Genomic DNA, 19,583 nt, shown 5'->3' with positions numbered 1-19,583 from the left:
ATAGTTCAGGGAACCATACTCAATATTTTGTGATAAGCTATAAGGGAAGAGAATCTAAAAAGAATATATGTATGCATAACTTAATCACTGTGCCATATACCTAAAACTAACACAACATGGTAAACCAACAATACTCAATTAAAAGAAGGAAAACATTGAAGATATAAATACGTAAAGAAATAGATTGCACTCATGGGCAGAAAAATTCAATATCATAAAAATATCAAGTTGAGAAGAATTGGCCCATAGGTTTTATGCAGTTGTAATAAATATTCTCAATAAGGTTAAAAAAAAAAAAAAGAACCCACCTGCCAATGCAGGAGACACAAGGGATACAGGTTCCATCCTTCCATCCCTGGGTTGGGAAGATCCTCTGGAGGAGGAAATGGCAACCCATTCCCATGTACAGAGGAGCCCGGTGTGGCACAGTCCACAGGGTCTCAGAGTCAGACGCGCATGTGTGCTAAGTCGCTTCAGTTGTCTCTAACTCTTTGTGACCCTATGGGCTGCAGCAACCCAGGTCCTCTGTCTATGGGATTATCCCAGCAAGAATACTGAAGTGGGTTGCAGTGCCCTCTTCCATGGGATCTTCCCGGCTCAGGGATCAAACCCACATCTGTTACATCTCTTGCATTGGCAAGCGGGTTCTTTACCACTAGAGCCACCTGGAAAGCCCAAAGAGTCAGACTGACTGAGCAACTGAGCACGCAGGCACGCCTGCACATTAGGATTAAGCTGGTGGGACACCATACAAGTATGCGCCTTTTCTCTGCAATGCAACAGGTGGGACACAAGACCACATGAGATGTCATCTTGCCAAAAAATTCAAAGCTAACTGTCATCAAAACTTCAGATCTAACTACCAGTTTATAGGCAGTATGGAGAACAGAAGAACAACTTAAATGACACCACCAAGAGGCAATCAGCCAAACACTCCAGAATGTGGGAAATTTCACAAGAAAAATGACCTAGTTCCTTAAGAAGGGAAAAGAAAAAAGCGGGGAGGGGGAAAAGTCTAAAATTAAGAGAGACTTAAAGAGACAGATAAACTGCATGCAATGTGTGGGCCTGATTTGGATCTTGATTTGAGCAAATCAATTGTATTTGGTTAGCCAAAAAGTTTGTTCCAGTTTTTCCATAAGTTAAACAAAAATTTTAATTAAATTTTAAAAAATACTATGAGAAAATCAGGAAAGTTTAAACACTGACCAAGTATCTCCCTGGTGGTATGGTTACTAGGAATTACTCCTGAGATAGGCTGGAACCTGGGACCCTCTACTGGAGTGCCTGCACTTTCACCTGGGTAAATGCCTCCTTGAGCAACAGAATACAAAGAAACTATAAGCAGCTAAAAATAACTGCAAGCAGGAGCAGTTGGGCCAATTATGAAAATAAGATACAAAAAGGCCACAGACTTCTGAGGTGCTGGGAGCAAAAGCTGGGTACTGTGTAGGACCCCTGCACACAGCACCACCAAGGGGTGGGGAGACCGTCTAAGCTACCCCTCCAGTCCAACCATCTGCTCCTATCTTCATCCCACTTAAAGAACCAGCCCACCTTCCTGGGAGAGAGAGCCAGGGCACTGGTGTCTTGTTTTCATTCTGTTGTGATGCAGCACAAGTAAAGCCTTGCTTGAATCTCTCGTCTGGTCCCTTATCAATTTCTATTAAATAAAAAGACACATGCTCCTTGGAGGAAAAGCTATGACAGACCTAGACAGTGTATTAAAAAGCAGAGACATCACGTTACCGACAAAGGTCCATATGGTCAAATCTATAGTATTTCCGGTAGTCATGTACGGATGTGAGAGTTGAACCATAAAGAGGGCTGAGTGCCAAAGAATTGATTCTTTCAAATTGTGGTGCTGAAGAAGACTCTTGAGAGCCCCTTGGATGGCAAGGAGATCCAACCAGTCCATCCTAAAGGAAATCAACCCTGAATATTCATTGGAAGGACTGATGCTAAAACTGAGCAAACTGTGAGATAGTGAAGGACAGTGAAGCCTGGCAAGCCTGGCGTGCTTTTACTCCACGGAGTCGCAAAGAATCAGACATGGCTCAGTGACTGAACAATGAACAAGGGAGGAAGGTGGGAGCGGGGTTCAGGAAGGAGGGGACACGTGTATGCCTATGGCCGATTCATACTAATGTACGGCAAAACCCACCACAATTTGTAAAGAAATTATCCTTGGGTTAAAATAAATAAATTTAAAAAAAGAAAAATGAGTCCAAGGAGGAGGATCAGTAACACTACTGTTTTTAGATCCTCTATGCTGTTTTTAAAAAGTTCTAAAAAAAAAAAAAAAGTTCTTATCTTTTAGAGATGTATACTAAAGTGTTTATGGGCAAAATGATATGATCTCTGGAATTTAAAAATAATCCTTTGGGGTTGGGGTGGGGGTAAAGATGAAGTAAGATTGGCTCTGAGTTCATAATTGCTCTTGCAGGAGGATGGGTACTGGGGCTCCTTACATTGTTCTCTCTACTTCTGTTTATGTTGGCAAATTTTCACAATCAAAGAAGAGACGAAGCCATGTTACCTCCTCCCAGAAGCCCTCTCAGTTTCCTCAGAGGGTGAGCTCCCTCCTCTGGGCTTGTCAAGCCACCTGCCACCCAGAACTGCAGTCCAGTGGCCTGCTTCTTCCTCTAGAGGGCAGAGTGGTGGCCTTGGGTCCCTCCATCTCCCCAGGACAGGGTTTCCGGCAAGAATGAGACTCTTGGTCTGGGTTCATTTGTGGTCAAGCAGCTCAATCTCCAACAAGCACTTAAGTTCCTTTGATGGCAAAGGCTGGACATTGTCTGTTTGTTCTCCTGGGGTGGGGCAGCGTGAAAACTCTGAAAGAGGATATTTGCTGGTTGGTGACTGCGGCTGAGTGAGTTTCCTGGGGAATCCAGTTGCTGACTGGACCGACCTACACGCTCTGAGGAACTGGCAGGACTGGTGCTGCTTCTTACGTGAGAGGTCAAAGGCCTGGCAAGTGCAACTCCCGGGGCAAACCCCGCTCACACTCCCCTGGGCAAAGGAAGAAAAGCCAGAGGAGCCAGATGCCCCGAGTGTCTGGGAACAGCTGGTGACTGGACGGGAAGTTCTGCTCTGACACGCGGCCATCCACACCTAGCTAGGAAGCCTGTGGCTCGAACAAAAGCTCAGGGAGAACCTGACGGCTCCCATCAGGCGAAACCCTAGGATGAGGCTGCCAGAGGTGCTGATTTTCCTGGCCTCCTGGGGAGTCGCCAGGGCTGTACCAGGTAGGCACTGAGGATGCCTGGGATCGCTGTGAACTCCGAGTCCAGGGCTGCTGGAAGCTGCTCAGGGAAAGCTGAAAATGTTGCTAAGAATAGCAAGACAGGGAGCTCAGCTGGGGAGGCTGGGTGAGAGAGTTAGTGGGCAGAGGGTGTGCTGTTTGAGCCTAAGATTGTTAAGTGGAGGTGATGGCTGGCCACAGGAGGAATATGGACATTGTTCAGAGCTGTCGGTATCTAAGAGCCAGCCAGCTGGTAGAGGTAGAAGGTAGCAGGCAGACTCATGAATTCATTCAACAAATATTGGTCGAGTAGCTGTCAAATCTAGTATTTTACTGGAACTCTGTTGAAGCATTTTACTAACCTCATTCCCTTTTTGATCTGTAACACATTTTGGAATTTCCTAACAGAGTTCACTGTTGTTTAGAAATCTGCATCTGGAGAAGGGAATGGCAACCTACTCCAATATTCTTGCCTGGAGAATCCCATGGACAGAGGAGCTTGGTGGCTATAGACCATGGGGTTGCAAAGAGTCAGACATGACTTTGCGAATAATCCACAACCTCAGAAATCTGCAAGGGTTTCTTTTCTGCAAATGCCACCAGCAGATTATAATTCTGTCAACAATGTGCACGCACACACTACATGGATCCGCATCATACATGGTATAAATTTTATCCTTGCCAGATTACTCCCATTTCTCTCTTAAAAGGACATTAGATTAGCAAAAGATACAAACGCTTTGTTGTTTTGTTAAGACAAAGGCAAGCTTTCCTAAGCTTGAATTTATAGTTCTTCAAAACAAAAACAAGACATAAGAACTAAAATGTCCTGGGGATTAAAAAATTATTTTGAACCAAAAAATGAATCATGCACTATTCTTGGAACCAGGGATGTGGCAGAAAAGAAACAAAATTCCAGTGCTGGAGAAGCCTCCCTTCACCTCAGGAGAAACAGACTAAAAGACACATAGACAAAGAAATACATATTCCAGGAAATAACGAGGGTTATGGAGAATAACAAAGCAGAATAAAGGAGTAGAGAGGATGGGGGAGAAAGACTACTTAAGGGGTAGCAGAGAAGAACTGTCAAATAAAGTGACATTTGACTAGAGACCTAAGGCAGCACGGGAGAGAGCTATGTGGATATCCAGAAGAACATTCCAGCAGCAGAGGACGAAAAGTTCACAGGCCCTGAGCTGGATGCACAGGCCATGTGTGCGAGCTAAAGCCTGAGGCCAGGGTGGCTGGAGCTCAGAGAATGGGGGATGGTGGGGCAGGGGGATGTGGATGTTGGGAGATCACGGGGGTGGGGCCAGCGGCTGGTGCCAGCTCATGTGTAAACTTGCAGACAATTTTAAGAACACCAAGTGAGGGAATTCATGGGCTGTTTGGTGGTTAGAACTCCACGCTTTCACTGCCCGGGTTCAATACCTGGTGAGGGAACTAGGATCCCGCAAGCTGGGAGGTGCAGCCAAAAAAAAGAAAAAGTATATAAAAACATGCAAACAAAGGAAAATAGTCAAGAAGAACTAACATTTATTTTCTGAGTACTTACTATATACTGTGCTTATGCTTTGTGCTTGACATATATTGTCCTTTTAAAACCATTTGAAAAATGAAGTGAAAACACCTCCTCTGATTTTTTTTTTTTTTGATTTTTTTTTAAATTTAACTTCATGGCCGCCCGAGGCTACCCTGCCGCGGCCCCCTCAGACGCCCGGCAAACGCACCCAAGCACGCAGCACCGGCGTGCCGCGGCAGCGTCCGCCGCAGTTCCCGGGCGGGGCTTGCACGCAGGCACGCGTGCGCGTCTCCTCTGATTTTTATAGTCCCTGTAGTGGTGGTTTAGTTGCTAAGTTGTGTCCAACTCTTGTAACCCCACAGACTGTAGTCTGCCAGGCGCCTGTGTCCATGGCATTCTCCAGGCAAGAATACTGGAGTGGGTTGCCATTTCCTTCTCCAGGGGATCTTCCCGACCCAGGGATCAAACCCAGGTCTCCCGCACTGCAGGGAGATTCTTTACATAGTCCTGTGAAGTAGGTACTATTACCATTACATCCATTTTGTGGATGAGGAAATGAGACCCAGAGGGAACACAAAACTCCCCAAGATCCCACAGCTGGGAAGTGGCAAGACCAAGTTCGTACTCAGCCACCTTATCCACCATACACTTGGATGGGTCCTCTTGGGATTGTGGGTACTACTTTTTTCCCCCTCTTTTCTTCAAACTTTTCTGGACTGTATACATCTATAATCTAAAACTGGAGTTAAATTTAAAAAGAATTCCATAGCACCTGTCAGTTTTTTCAGAATCTGAGTCTCTTCCTGAAGTGCAGACTTCTGAGACACCCAGTCAGATAGCCATCACCCTTGCTTTGCATAAGGCCGTGGAGTTTCTACCTGCACCATCCTTAGCCAAGAACTTGGGTGGGGCACCAACTTGCTGGATTCATCTCCTCCCACACAAACCGGAGGCTACACAGCATTTATCCCTCAACCTCTAACTGCAGACAAGCCCACAAGTTCTTTCTGTGGGAGCCAGTGTGGGAGGCAAACATTTCCTTGAAGAATGACGAGCCTGCCTCTTGGAGCTGCTGTGAGGCGATGGTGAGCCACACAGCTAACACAAGTGAAGTGAAGTGAAGTGAAGTGAAAGGCGCTCAGTCGTGTCTCACTCTTTGAAACCCCATGGACTGTATACTCCATGGAATTCTCCAGGCCAGAATACTGGAGTGGGTAGCCTTTCCCTTTTCCGGGGGATCTTCCCAACCCAGGGATCAAACCCAGGTCTCCTGCATTGCAGGCGGATTCTTTACCAGCTGAGCCACAACGGAAGCCCAAGAATACTGGAGTGGGTAGCCTATCCCTTCCTCCAGGCAGATTTACCAGCTAACACAAGGGGTCAGTTTTAACAAGTTAACCCTTTGTGTTTTGGAGGGCAGTGGTTTACAGAGGAGGAGTTATAATTGAAGTGTTTGGGATCATTGCTTAGCATCAAAAATGATAGCTTATTATTGTTAGTCACTCAGTTGTGTCTGACTCTTTGCGATCCCATGGACTATAGCCCGCCAGGCTCCTCTGTTCCTGGGATTCTCCAGGCAAGAATACTGGAGTGGGTTGCCATTGCCTTCTCCGATAGCTTGTATGCAAATCTTAAAAAAAAAAAAAAAAATGTCCAAATGAACTTATTTACAAAACAAGAACAAACTCACAGAGAGCGGATTTATGGTTACCAGGGGAATGGGGAGGGGGGGATAGATTGAGAGTTTGGGATTGACATATATACACTGCTGTTTTTAAAACAGAAAATCACGGACTTCCCTAGCAGTCAAGTGGTTAAGGCTCTGTGCTTCCAATGCAGGGGTCATGAATTCGATCCCTGGTCAAAGGAACTAAGATCTAGTGTGGTGGAGCCAAAAATATATATATAATAATAAACATAAGAAATAAAATAGATAACTAACAAGGACCTACTGTAAAACCAAACCAAAGCAGAAAAACAAAACAAAACAAAACAAAAAAATCCCCACAAAGGACTGAAATTGGGACCGATATTGCTTTATGGTGGGTTGTATGCATAACAGATAAGTCACGGAATCATAGGCAGTTGAAACTGATAAAACAGATAACCTTTGTGCAAAACACAAATCTTAATGCTTCAGAAAAAAGAGGCTCCAGAAGAGAAGAAAACCTGAGGTCCAAGGGGCAGAGCAGCCCAGGGATTAAGCACTCAGGCTGGTTTGTCCACTCTATGGCCATCCACCCCTTTTCTACTGGTATCGTTATCCCCATTTTACAGAAATGGGGACACTGAGGCTCAGCTGAGGAAATCTCTTGTTCAAGTTGCCATTGAATGTGTAGCCAGGATTCAAAACAAGATTTCTCTGATTTCAAATTTCATGCATGTCCTTTCAAAAATAATCCACTGCCTTAAGCCAGAAAACCTAGGTAGTACCTTTTAATATCTATGTGACCTTGAGTCTCTATTTCACTATCTGTAAAATAAGGATAACACTATAGGAGGAGAGATTAAATCAGGTGAGCTCATGCACTTACACTGCAATGTGCTGTAAAAGTTTAAGACCTTTTTTTTTTTTAATATCTAAGGTCACATGGCTAGCTAGTGGCAAAGTGCACTGTGGTCATTTCTTTTCAGGTACAGTATGAATCATAGGTCTGCCACTAACTAGCTCAGTTTTCTCATCTGTAAAATGGGTATGATAATAGAACATATTTCATCATTTTGCTGTGAGGCTACATAGGCAGAGGGCTTGGCACAGCAACCGGCCTTCAGTAGGTGCTAAATAAATGGCAGGTGTTTTCCTGCCTTCCTCTTCTTGTCTCTGACCATAAGCAAACTCACCTTTCAGACATTTTAAGACTGTCTTAGACTCTAGGAATGGTTTTTTCGTTTCCTCCACTCCAACATGAATCAGTAAAAGGATCTCACATTATATACGATTTTTAATGACTTCTAAAAATAATTATTAAAAATATATTAAATGTACTAATTTTGTTCATTTATCTGGCTGCCCCAGGCCTTAGTTGAAGCACAAGGGATCTGCGATCTTTGTCGTAGCATGCAGGATCTTTAGTTGTGGCAGGTGAGCTCTTGTTTGCGGCACGTGGGATCCCATTCATTGACCAAGGATTGAACCTTGGCCGCCTGCATTGGGAGCTCAGAGTCTTAGGAAGTCCCTAATTTTTAATGACATTTATAAATGTTGCATTTGAAATAAATTGTTGGTTTTGATGGCACAGATTTTTTCCCCTCAATTTTGGAACCAATACATTTTTTTTTTCCAGGTCTTAGACATTTCCATGGGTCTTACAGAGGGATTAGGCTCTGGGTTCTGTATCTGTTGTCCCCAGTGTACAAAGTTAGCCTGGTGACACCTTGGTGAAGAAGGAGGGCCAAGAGACTGTTTTGCCTGCCCAGGCACAGGGAGCAGAGTTGAGCTCTCAGAATTAAAGCTAGAGGGTACGCTGTGCCCGCCAGCCCTCTGCTCAAGTAGAACCAGCCAGGAGAGGACAGCATTCGTCTTCATATTGTTCCTGGCCCTGGACCTTTACCTGCAGAGGACAGCAGCTGAGTGGATGCTGGAGCAGGCAGGAGAAGGACACAGCCACCCCTCTCATCCCATCTCCCTTCCGTGGTGAAAGCAGAACTGCAGGATCCCCAGTGATCAAATTCAGAGTAACTGCTGCTTTGCATTGATGAGGGCTTATGCATTCTCATATTCTCTCTTTTTAAACCTCACAATAACTGTAAAAGGTAGGGGGCCCTGTTGTCCCCATTTTACAGATGAAGAAATTGGCAGAGAGTCAGTTCACCCAGCTAGTGAGCACTGGAGCTGGAATTCCAACCAGGTCTGTGCCCTCAACACTCACTGTAACTTGATGCCAAGTTTATTTATAGTCTCCATGATTAATGAATAATCATGATAGCTAAGATTGGTACCTTTTCTTAAAACTCAAGGATTTTGAGAATACACTCTTACTGTAAAAGTTCCAAGCAGTATGGATATAGAGTTTCTTAATTTTCATGAGATTTCCCCAGATGAGGTGTCTTCATGGTAATGTTTGAGAATCTCTGGTCCAAAGGATAAAGTGTTAAAAGTGCCCACCTCCCCATACCCTCTGAGTCTCACTCTGGGTCCTGGGGGTAATTGCCAGGGACAGTGGTGTGTGAAGAGTCCTCTGGACAAACACCCCTCCTCCCTTTTTTTTCTGATTGAACACGGTGATTTATTTGAAAATATTATACTTTTTTTTTTCAAATACAGTAATAGAAGGGGTTCCAGCAAGTCATATGGAGGGAGATGTTTAGGGGAAAGTGTAGGAGGAGAAGGAGGAAAAACATTATGGGAAGCCCACCAGAAGGGTCAGGCAACCATATTGTGTGTCGTTAGAACTGAAGGTGGATACACGACTGAGCGACTTCACTTTCACTTTTCACTTTCATGCACTGGAGTAGGAAATGGCAACCCACTCCATTGTTCTTGCCTGGAGAATCCCAGGGACGGGGGAGCCTGATGGGCTGCCCTCTATGGGGTCGCACAGAGTCGGACACGACTGAAGTGACTTAGCAGCAGCAGCAGCAGCAGCAGGGACTTCCCCCAGGGGGCGCTAGTAGTAAAGAACCCACCTGCCTATGGAGGAGACATAAGAGACTTGGGTTGGATACCTGGTTTGGGAAGATCCCCTGGAGGAGGAAATGGCAACCCACTCCAGTGTTCTTGCTTGGAGAATCCCATGGTCAGAGGAACCTGGCGGGCTACAGTTCATAAGGGTGCAAAGAGTCAGACACATTCTGAAGCAACTTACCAGCATGCAGGGACTTCCCCAGTCGTCTGCCTTTTAATATGGAGGGTATGGGTTCAATCCCTAGTCAGGGAACTAAGGTCTCATATGCTGTGGAATGTGGCCAAAAATTTAAAAAAAAAATTGAAAGTAGATAAACAGGGCCTCTCCCTGCTGAATGGCGCACTTGGAGAAGTCCCCAACTGCCTCTGAAGTTGTCTAGGCTTTGACTGACTCCACCTTTCTTCCCCACCATGCTACTCTTTTTTTGAGAGTTGACCAATTAATAATGTCAAGGAGCACTTTTCTTTCTTCTGTTTTAAAAAAATACTTAGTTTTTAAAATCTATTTTGGCTGTGCTGGGTCTTTGCTGGCACACACGGGCTCAGTAGTTGTGGCACATGGGCTTAACTGTGGTATGTGGGATCTTAGTTCCCTGGCCAGGGATTGAACTCGGGCCGCCTGAGTGTGGAGTCTCATCCACTGGACCACCAGGGAAGTCCCAAGGAGCACTTTTCTACCAGGGCCATAATCTGTTATTCAGGAGAGATGGCTCTTCCAGGTGAAGCCATACACCAGTCTTCCAGTGACCAGCTTTGCTTCCTAAAGCACAAAGGCCACTGAACGTCCAGTAGCTCACTGTCCTCACTTGGAGCTTATCCTCCAAGAGCTTGACTTCTGACTCATTTTCATTTGAGGCAAAAACATTAGGAGAGTTGATCCTAATATGCTAGCAACTGTGAACCCCAACTTTATAAAATGAAATATCATTTCTCAGCTACTTTGCCATATTACTTAACCTTCGTTAGCCTTTGCCCATTTGCAGGAAACTCAGCTGAAACCAACGCTGACCACCCCCTGCAATAACTCAGTGCCTCCTCAGACTATGATGGGATGCTATTTGGTGCGCTTGTACCAAGCCTAGGTGCAAAATAATCCCAGAAATGCCCTTTTTACCCTGTATTGGAAACACCATGTGACAGTGGGAAACCAGGAGGGTGGTGGTGTCAAGTGCCAATTTCTCACAAATCTAAAGTCCTGTGTTTTTTCATCATTAGATCATTAGTGACTATAGGGATGGCTCTGAGACTGATTTTTTTTTTTTAATTATTAAAAAGTAAAGGGACTTCCCTGGTAGTCCAGTGGTTAAGAATCCGCGTTGCTATGCAGAGAACAGGGGTTTGATCCCTGGTCGGGGAACTAGGATCCCACATACCTCAGAGTGTGCCCGTGTGCCACAACTGAGACCTGATGCAGCCAAATAAACAAATATTTTTAAAAAGATCTCTTGGGGAAAAAAAAAGTAGAGACGGAAGTTTTTATTTTAGTAGGATTTTGTCTAACAATGGGGTCTGAGTGACACAGTGACAGATATACCTGTGTCTGGCTGGTGTCAGTGGGTTTCTATACCTCATGAGCAAGACTCGGAGAGAGCTTGAGGGACCAGGCAAGGAGGTTAACTGAAGATGTTAATTGACAGCTTCCAAGGTTGCTTCCTATAGCTATATCCTGAGCACCACACACTGCCTCTTCTAAAATTAGCCTCTTAAACAACTATTTAATTCCTCTGCTTCCCAGGGCAACCAACCAAGATCACAGTGAAAGTAACAAGAAACAAATAAAATAAAAATGTTAATTCGCCATTGTATTTATTTGTCAGACAATTGTAAGCCACTGCAGGGGACAAGTGAAGCATCGTTATCTCTGTCCCCTAGGCTTAAAATCTAATTGGGAGGAAAAGCACACACCAATTGTAATTTAAATATCTTCACTGATTAAAAAAAAAAAAGGAAAAATAGAAAAAACTATAAAAAAGAAAATCATTAACTTTTTCATCGGGTTCCTTATAAATATTTCTCTTCATTTTTATGTGCTTTTAAAAATAAAATGACTACCACACTACATACATAGTTTTGTAGTCTGCTTCTTTGACTTAATTTTACTTACCAGGAGAAGCAGAAAAGGAAGTCTTTATCCCCCCTTCCAACGTTACAGCATATATGATAGATAAAGGGTTAATATTATACAGACAAATGCTCTTACAAACTAAGAAAAATAATGGAACACCTCAATAGAAATAAAGAATCTGCCTGCAATGTGGGAGACCCTGGGTTCGATCCCTGGGTTGGGAATATCCCCTGGAGAAGGGAAAGGCTACCCACTCCACTATTCTGGCCTGGAGAATTCCATGGACTGTATAATCCATGGGGTCACAAAGAGTGGACACCACTGACTTTCACATGAATAAAATATGTACAGAAATTAAACATCATATTTTCCTTTTTAAAAACTTTTTATTGAAGTATGATTGATCTACAATGTTGTGCCAATCCCAGGTGTGAATCTGGGAAAAAGTGAAACTGCTATACCAACACATAAATGCACTCCTTTTCAGATTTCCCTACCACACAGGCCACCACAGAGCACAGGTCCTTATTAGTATCTGTTTTGTATACGGTAGTGTGTGTGTTGATTCCCAATCTTCCAGTTTATCCCTCCCCCTCTCAATACCTCCCCCCAACCACAAGTTTATTTTCTACCTCTGTAAATCTATTTCTGTTTTGTAGATAAGTTCATTTGTACCCTTTTTTTTTTAGACTCCACATATAAGTGATATCATATGATATTTGTCTTTCTCTATCTGACTTCACTCAGTGTGAGAACCTCTGTGTATTAGTCCCTGGGTCGTGTCTCACTCTTAGCAACCCCAAGGGGTTTAGCCCACCAGGCTCCTCCGTCCATGGGATTTTCCAGGCAAGAATACTGGAGTGGGTGCCATGTCCTTCTCCAATGAGAATCTCTAGGTCCATCCGTGTTGCTGCAAATGGCATTGTTTTGTTCTTTTTAATTGCTGGGTAATATTCCATTGTATATATATACCACATCTTCTCTACCCAGTCCTCTGTTGGTGGACATTTAGGTTGCTTCTGTGTCCTGGCCATTTGTGAATAGCGCTGCAGTGAACATGGGAGTGCATGTATCTCTTCAAATTATCTTTTTTTCTGGGTATATGCCCAGGAGTGGGACTGCTGGATCATATAATAGTTCTATTTTCAGTTTTTTAAGGAACTTCCATACTCTGCCCCATAGTGGCTGTACCCAGTTTGCATTCCCACCAACAGTGTATGAGGGTTTCCTTTTCTCCACACCCTCACCAGCATTTATTGTTTGTAGACTTTTTGATGATGGCCCTTCTGACTGGTGTGACCAGTTTTTATTTGCATTTCTCTAATAATTAGTGGTGTTGAGCATCTTTTCATGTGCTTTGGACAGGTCCTTTCTTGTTCACTGTCTTATTTGATGGTTATAGAGAAGTAGGCCAGATGTCAAACACCCTCAGTCCAACTGGCTTGCTCAGAGTTCTCAGCCTGGATTGTTGCTGTTGTTCAGTCACTCAGTCGTCTCCAGCTCTTTGCAACTCCATGGACTGCAGCATGCCAGGCTTCCCTGTCTTTCACCATATCCCGGAGCTTGCTCAAACTCATGTCCATTGAGTCAGCGATGCCATCCAACCATCTCACCCTCTGTCATCCCCTTCTCTTCCTGCCTTCAATCTTTCCCAGAATCAGGGTCTTTTCTAATGAGTGGGCTCTTTGCATTAGGTGGCCAAAGTATGGGAGCTTCAGCTTCAACATCAGTCCTTCTAATGAATATTCAGGATTGATTTCCTTTAGGATTGACTGGTTTGATCTCCTTGCAGTTCAAGGGGCCCTGGATGAGGAAACCCAGTAACCTGCCTCCCTCTTCAGGGTCCCTGTGCTCACCTTCTTCTCCATGACATGATAATTAGACCTCAATTCCTTATAGTCTGTGACTAATTCCATAGAAGCCTGTGGCTCCCGTCTCTTATGGGTAGCACAGATGTATTATGAAAGCATTCTGGGATCAAGCACTCTGACACTGTAGACAGGGCAGATGCCAACAGCCAAGTCAACAAGATAATTTCATGTGTGAGAGTGCTCTGAAAAAATAAAATGGGAGAGTCATGTGGAGTCACCCAGCTAGAGACCAGATGGGTGGGAAGAAGTGGAACTTGAGCAAAGGCAGTCAGAGAAGTCTTATCTAAGGAGATGATTCTCCAGCTGAGACCTCAATGAAGAAGAGAAGCAGCCGTGCAATGACCCGAGAGGACTGGGGAAAGCGGCAGAGGAGTCAGAAAAGAGGCCCTGTGAGGAGAGGGAGTGGGGGGTGGGGTCGGGCCAAGGAGAAGAGGAGAGGTCTATGGTCGGCCTCCACAATGAGGAGACTGGAGCCTAAGGCTGCCCATGTCTGAACCTCTGGCCCTCTCTGCCATTCTTTCCACTCTTCTGACCTCTCCCAGAGTCAGGCCTTTGAGGCCGTGGGCATAAAGACAAGCATCTACACACACACACACGCACACGCACACTCACATATGCACTCAGAGGTCATAGGAAGCCCAAGGGAGCATGGAAGGAGTTCCAGTTCTACACTGACTAGTCCGGAACTTGCCGGAAGAGAGAAACCAACAGCTGACACTCGAGCCTCAGACAAGGAGTTTCTGAGGTGAAGAAATGCTTGTTGAGAACTTTGAGGGCTGACATCAAAGGGGAAGAGCTGCTCCATGTTTGTGGTTTGCTGAGAAAGTGCCCGCTTGAGGCAAAGGGATGACCTCTGTGTGGTCTGCAGAGGAAGCAAGGGGCCCACATGCCAGAGAGAAGGGAAAAGTTCCTCAAGCTTCCATAGCCAACCCGGCCGGCCTGACTGGAAGCTGGTATGACCCACTTACCGCTGCTGGCAGGAAAGCCCCCCAACTCTGCCCACTTTCCTGATGAAATGGGGTGGTTGCTTTCTTTTCTCTGCCTTAGGATGTTGCCCCTGTAGGAGTAATTTCAAATATGTTCACTTCAGTTCAGTTCAGTTCAGTCGCTCAGTTATGTCCGACTCTTTGGGACCCCATGAATCGCAGCACGCCAGGCCTCCCTGTCCATCACCAACTCCTGGAGTTCACTCAGACTCACGTCCATCGAGTCAGTGATGCTATCCAGCCACCTCATCCTCTGTCGTCCCCTTCTCCTCCTGCCCCCAATCCCACCCAGCATCAGAGTCTTTTCCAATGAGTCAACTCTTCGCATGAGGTGGCCAAAGTACTGGAGTTTCAGCTTTAGCATCATTCCTTCCAAAGGAATCCCAGGGCTGATCTCCTTCAGAATGGACTGGTTGGATCTCCTTGCAGTCCAAGGGACTCTCAAGAGTCTTCTCCAACACCACACTTCAAAAGCATCAATTCTTCGGCGCTCAGCCTTCTTCACAGTCCAACTCTCACATCCATACATGACCACTGGAAAAACCATATCTTTGACTAGACGGACCTTTGTTGGCAAAGTAATGTCTCTGCTTTTGAATATGCTATCTAGGTTGGTCATAACTTTCCTTCCAAGGAGTAAGCGTCTTTTAATTTCATGGCTGCAGTCAAATATGTTAGTGACCACAGTTCGTGTGAAAAGTTTTAATTCCCCCAGTATAAACAAAGAGTCTCAGTTAGGGTAAAAACTTAAAATGCATGCATAGACGATCTACAAAAAGAGTTAAAATAAAAGGCATTGATTTTACCCCCTTAGCAATCACATTTTCCTGGGAGTGATTAGGGAGCCAGAGGACTCCCACCCACCCCACCCCCAGCATTTACCATGTGATCTCAAGCATGTTGACCTCTGAACTTTCATTTCTTTATCACCAAAATGGAAAGGGGATAATGGTCAATCCCTTCAGGGCTGTGAGGAGGGTGATTATATAATGATCGTGGGAGGGACCACGGTTTGTTTAATCAGTCGTGTGTACCTTGGTATGAACAAGTTTCTGATTCTTTCCAGAGACCAGGTTTAGATCAGGAGAGGTGGGCCAAAGCTCAGAAGCATCAAAGAGTGAGATCAGAGTCCAGACTTTACCTTTGGTCTTGGAGTCACTGGGGGTGTGGGGAAGGGAGGGTGGAAAGAGTCGGGGACTGGCTAGCCAACCCTGAAAGCAATAGAAGGCAGACTCCCAGGCCCAGGCCCATTTTACTGGGATGGGTGGGTGTTGACTGTTGGCGCTAAGTGACACAGGAAGTGGAGGAGGAAGTGAGAGCAATGATGGAAAGTGAGGAAATTCTGGAAACAGGAATTAGGGGAGAGGCCAAACCTGTTCAACCTCTCCTTCAATAGGCATCATTGAAACCACTTACGTGTACCAGGCCCTGTGCTGGATGCAGATGAGAAAGCCACTCCAAAGCCCGTTTCTTTAGATTCCCTTCTTTGTGTTACACCTAGAGATTTTTGGCATTTCACCTCACGTCCAGAGTCACTAACAAGTAGGCCCACAATGAGAAATTCAAGCCAGTCTGAAATGACATTCCACCTTTTCTGGTCTACTACTCATAAACACCATTTCCACACATTTTTGTTGTTCAGTAGCTCAGTCATGTCTGACTCTTTGTGACCCCATGGAATGCAGCATGCCAGGCTTCCCTGTCCATCACTATATCTGGGAGCCTGCTCAAACTCATGTCCATTGAGTTGGTGATGCCATCCAACCATCTCACTCTCTGTCATTCCCTTCTCCTGCCTTCAATCTTTCCCAGAATCAGGGTCTTTTCCAGTGAGTCGGCTCTTCGCATCAGGTGGTCAAAGTATTGGAGCTTCAGCTTCGTCATTAGTCCTTCTAATGAATATTCAGGGTTGATTTCCTTTAGGATTGACTGGTTTGATCTCCTTGCAGTCCAAGAGTCTTCTCCAACACCACCGTTCAAGCACATCAATTCTTCAGTGCTCAGCCTTCTTTCCTTTTTATTTCCACACATATTCCCCAGCCTTTTGCTGGTATTAATTAGCAAGATCTTATGATGCCTTTGGTGTGTAAGCCTTCTCCCAGATTTTTGTATATATTTCCCTAGAGCATAACATTTAGCTCTAGTTATTGGCTCAGAGAGGTGAAGCATCTCACCCAGAGTCACACAGCTAGTATGTGGTTCCAGAACCTGGGTGCTTAACTCATCTTTGCTTTAAAACAAAGTTCTACATAGAACTCCTGAAGGATTCCTGAAGGTCACACAGTCCAATCCCTCCTGCTGCTGCTGGGAACACTGAGGTGGGGAAATAGAAAGGGTCTTGTCAAAGGTCAGAGGTCAGGGACAGAACCAAGCCTATTTTCTGCTCTGCTCAGTGCCTCCCTGGGCAAAGCCCAGCCCTGGATTTGGAGAAAACTTCCTTTCACCTGTGTAAACTCCCCTCTCCTACCCCAGGGTTCTCCTGATCCCTCCCTAGCCATGCTCAGGGAGGAACCCGTATTAAAGGGGTCTCCTTGTCCCTGCAGGGAAGTTCTGGCACATCTCTGACCTGCACCTGGACCCTGACTACAAGGTGTCTGAAGACCCTCTCCAGGTATGCCCGTCTGCAGGCTCCCAGCCGGTGCCCAACGCAGGCCCCTGGGGCGACTACCTCTGTGATTCTCCCTGGATCCTTATCAACTCCTCCATCTACGCCATGAAGGAGATCGAGCCAGAGCCAGACTTCATCCTCTGGACTGGGTGAGAGCCGTCACCACAGCTACCCTTCCCTAGCCACTGCGAATGCCCCTTGCCCTCCTGGCACCTGCCCCAAACCATCTCCCTTAGTCCTCACACCAGCCCTGTTGCAGAGAGGATGAACCTGAAACAAAGCTTGTCCATGGGAGCCTGGGCCTGGCTGATTCCAGGGTCTGTGCCCTTGACCTCGTGTCTCCCAGACTCAGCAGAACTTGGCACTCACTGAGGCTGGGGACATGGTCATGGCATGTTTGAGCATGTGGGGAAGTCCTGGATTTCAAGTCGGGGGATGAACCCTGCTGCCACTCCCACCAGAGTTTAGGGACTGCAAGCCCCAGAGACCCAAATGCAGGGAGAGGAGAAAGTTAGGCGGGCTGAAGGTGGGCCAGCATTGGGACCAAGTGTCCTGGCCAGCTGTGGGCCACCCCTGGCTGCCTGGCCTTGCGGGTCCTCCCTGGCCAGAGCTTGGCCTGCATAGAGAGAGCTTGAGGGGCAATTTCAGCTCAGCCATAGCGATGCCATTTCTGCTGCTCCTCCAAGGATACTGCTGTAAGTCCTTCAACTTTCCTCAGCGCTCATAGTCCCCACTTCACTCACTTGATCCTTCCCTCCCTCTCCTGGTAGATCAGCCTGCCCTGTGCTCACCCCTGGGTAGACATGGGGGAACAGAGATAATAGGGACCCCGACCCTCCTTCAGGGAGCTCAAGGTTTCCTGGGTGATATAGATGTGGTCACTGACCATGATATCCCAGCGAGGAGAGAGGGGCATTGGGCGGGTGGGGGAGTTTCACAGGGCACCTGACTCCCTCTGGTGAAACTGGGAGGACTTCCTGTAGGAAGTGGTGAGCTAGAGAGCAGGTGAAGAGGGCTGGCTGGAGCTCTGGTTTCCTGCGCCCTCTTCTAGTCTCTATAGACACTTCCATAAGGTGGAGCAAACCCACGACGGCCCTAGCTGTCCCTCACTGTGACATGGGAGTGACCAGAATGACCCTCACATGGACAGTAGTGGGTGGAGTAAGGCTGGACCCTTAAGAAATGTGACCGTCTCTCAGAGAAGCCTGGGCAGTTCTGGTTTCCCAGGGCTCAGGAATCAGTCCAAGGAGAAAGTGAGTTTTAGGCCATGACTCCGGCCCCCTGCTCCCTGAGAAATGAGTAACGTTCTAAAAGACATGATCCCTCTGAGAAATTCACCATCCTTTAACAGAAAAGCATGATTTTTCTGGGAAATCTCTGGGACTTGCAGAAGTTATGACATTGGATGAGAAGACCTCTAGGGCCCCCCCCTTTTAATTCTTCGGTTTCTAAGAAATTTGGCCTCTCCTGGGAGAATCACAATCCCTTGGGGATTAACCTGTAGCAATTGAATATGTTTTCTATCACACAGAATTCAATCCTCCAGACTAGGGGAAAATGGAGTTTTGTTCTGATGTCTTCAGATTCTTGGCTTGTCCCCAGGGAGGATGGGGCTCCAGGGCCACTCCTGCTGTCCTAACGAGGGCATCAGAGACACTGTAGGATGTAATGGATGTGAGCATAGACCCTGGAGCCGGGCTGACCGGTTCAAACCCTGGCTCCACCACTGTCTTAGGCAGGACTCTTCACCTTTCTTTGCCTTGGTTTCTTTATCTGTCAAATGGGATAACAATAGAAGCTCCACTGTAGGGTTATTATGAAGAATAAATGAGTGGATATGGGTTCCACACACGGCAAGTACCCGGCACAAAGTGAGCCAGCGTGGACTGCCAGTAGTGGTCTCCGTATGATTCAGCTACTTAACTTCCCCAGGGAGTCTCGGGGCACAGTTGCTGCGCTCAGTCCAGCAGAATCCTCAGGCTTTAGATTGTGGGGGCTCCTATCACTCACAAACCTCCCTTCCTCCTTTTTTCCCCAAACCTCCCTTCCCTCTTTCTCTTTCTTGCTGCACCTTTCTAAGATGGATCCAGGAATTTAGGTCTGTCAAATGAGGGGTCAGGTGGGGGCTAAATGGTCCTGGGGCAGGCCCTGGACCTGCCAGAATACATCCAGATGCTTTATTATGAAGGCAGGTCCAAACTCCTTAGAACCTTTGGGGCAAGGAATGAACTCAGATCAGCTTCTCCACCCCACCGAGTCAATGATGCCATCCAACCGTCTCATCCTCTGTTGCCTTCTCCTTTAGCCTTCAATCTTTCCCAGCATCAAGATCTTTTCCAATGAGTCGGCTCTTCGCATCAGGTGGCCAAAGTACTGGAGCTTCAGCTGCAGCATCAGTCCTTCCAATGAATATTCAGGGTTGATTTCCTTTAGGATGGACTGGTTGGATCTCCTTGCAGTCCAAGGGACTCTCAAGAGTCTTCTCCAACACCACAGATCAAAAGTATTAATTCTTTGGCGCTCAGCCTTCTTTATGGTCCAACTCTCACATCAGTACATGACTAAACCATAGCTCTGAGTATATGGATCTTTGCCAGTAAAGTGAAGTCTCTGCTTTTTAATACTCTGTGTAGGTTTGTCATAGCTTTTCTTCATAGGAGCAA

At 46.1% G+C, this 19,583-nt stretch overlaps 1 protein-coding gene across 1 annotated transcript in view; it reads left to right on the top strand.

Moving 5' to 3' along the window:
• Positions 1–2,707: 2,707 nt before the first annotated feature.
• SMPDL3B (sphingomyelin phosphodiesterase acid like 3B) overlaps positions 2,708–19,583 on the top strand; it is a 32,119-nt gene continuing 15,243 nt past the window's right edge. Inside the window, exons 1-2 of the mRNA XM_019980140.2 lie at positions 2,708–3,248; positions 16,856–17,069. Coding sequence (XP_019835699.2) covers positions 3,188–3,248; positions 16,856–17,069 — 275 coding nt within the window. The 5' untranslated portion in view covers positions 2,708–3,187. The remainder of the gene's footprint in view (positions 3,249–16,855; positions 17,070–19,583) is intronic.

Source organism: Bos indicus, chromosome 2 (genome assembly GCF_029378745.1).
Source record: "Bos indicus isolate NIAB-ARS_2022 breed Sahiwal x Tharparkar chromosome 2, NIAB-ARS_B.indTharparkar_mat_pri_1.0, whole genome shotgun sequence".
Lineage (NCBI taxonomy): Eukaryota > Metazoa > Chordata > Mammalia > Artiodactyla > Bovidae > Bos > Bos indicus.
Note: the sequence above shows the minus strand (reverse complement) of the source record. Positions and strands in the feature narration are given on the sequence as shown.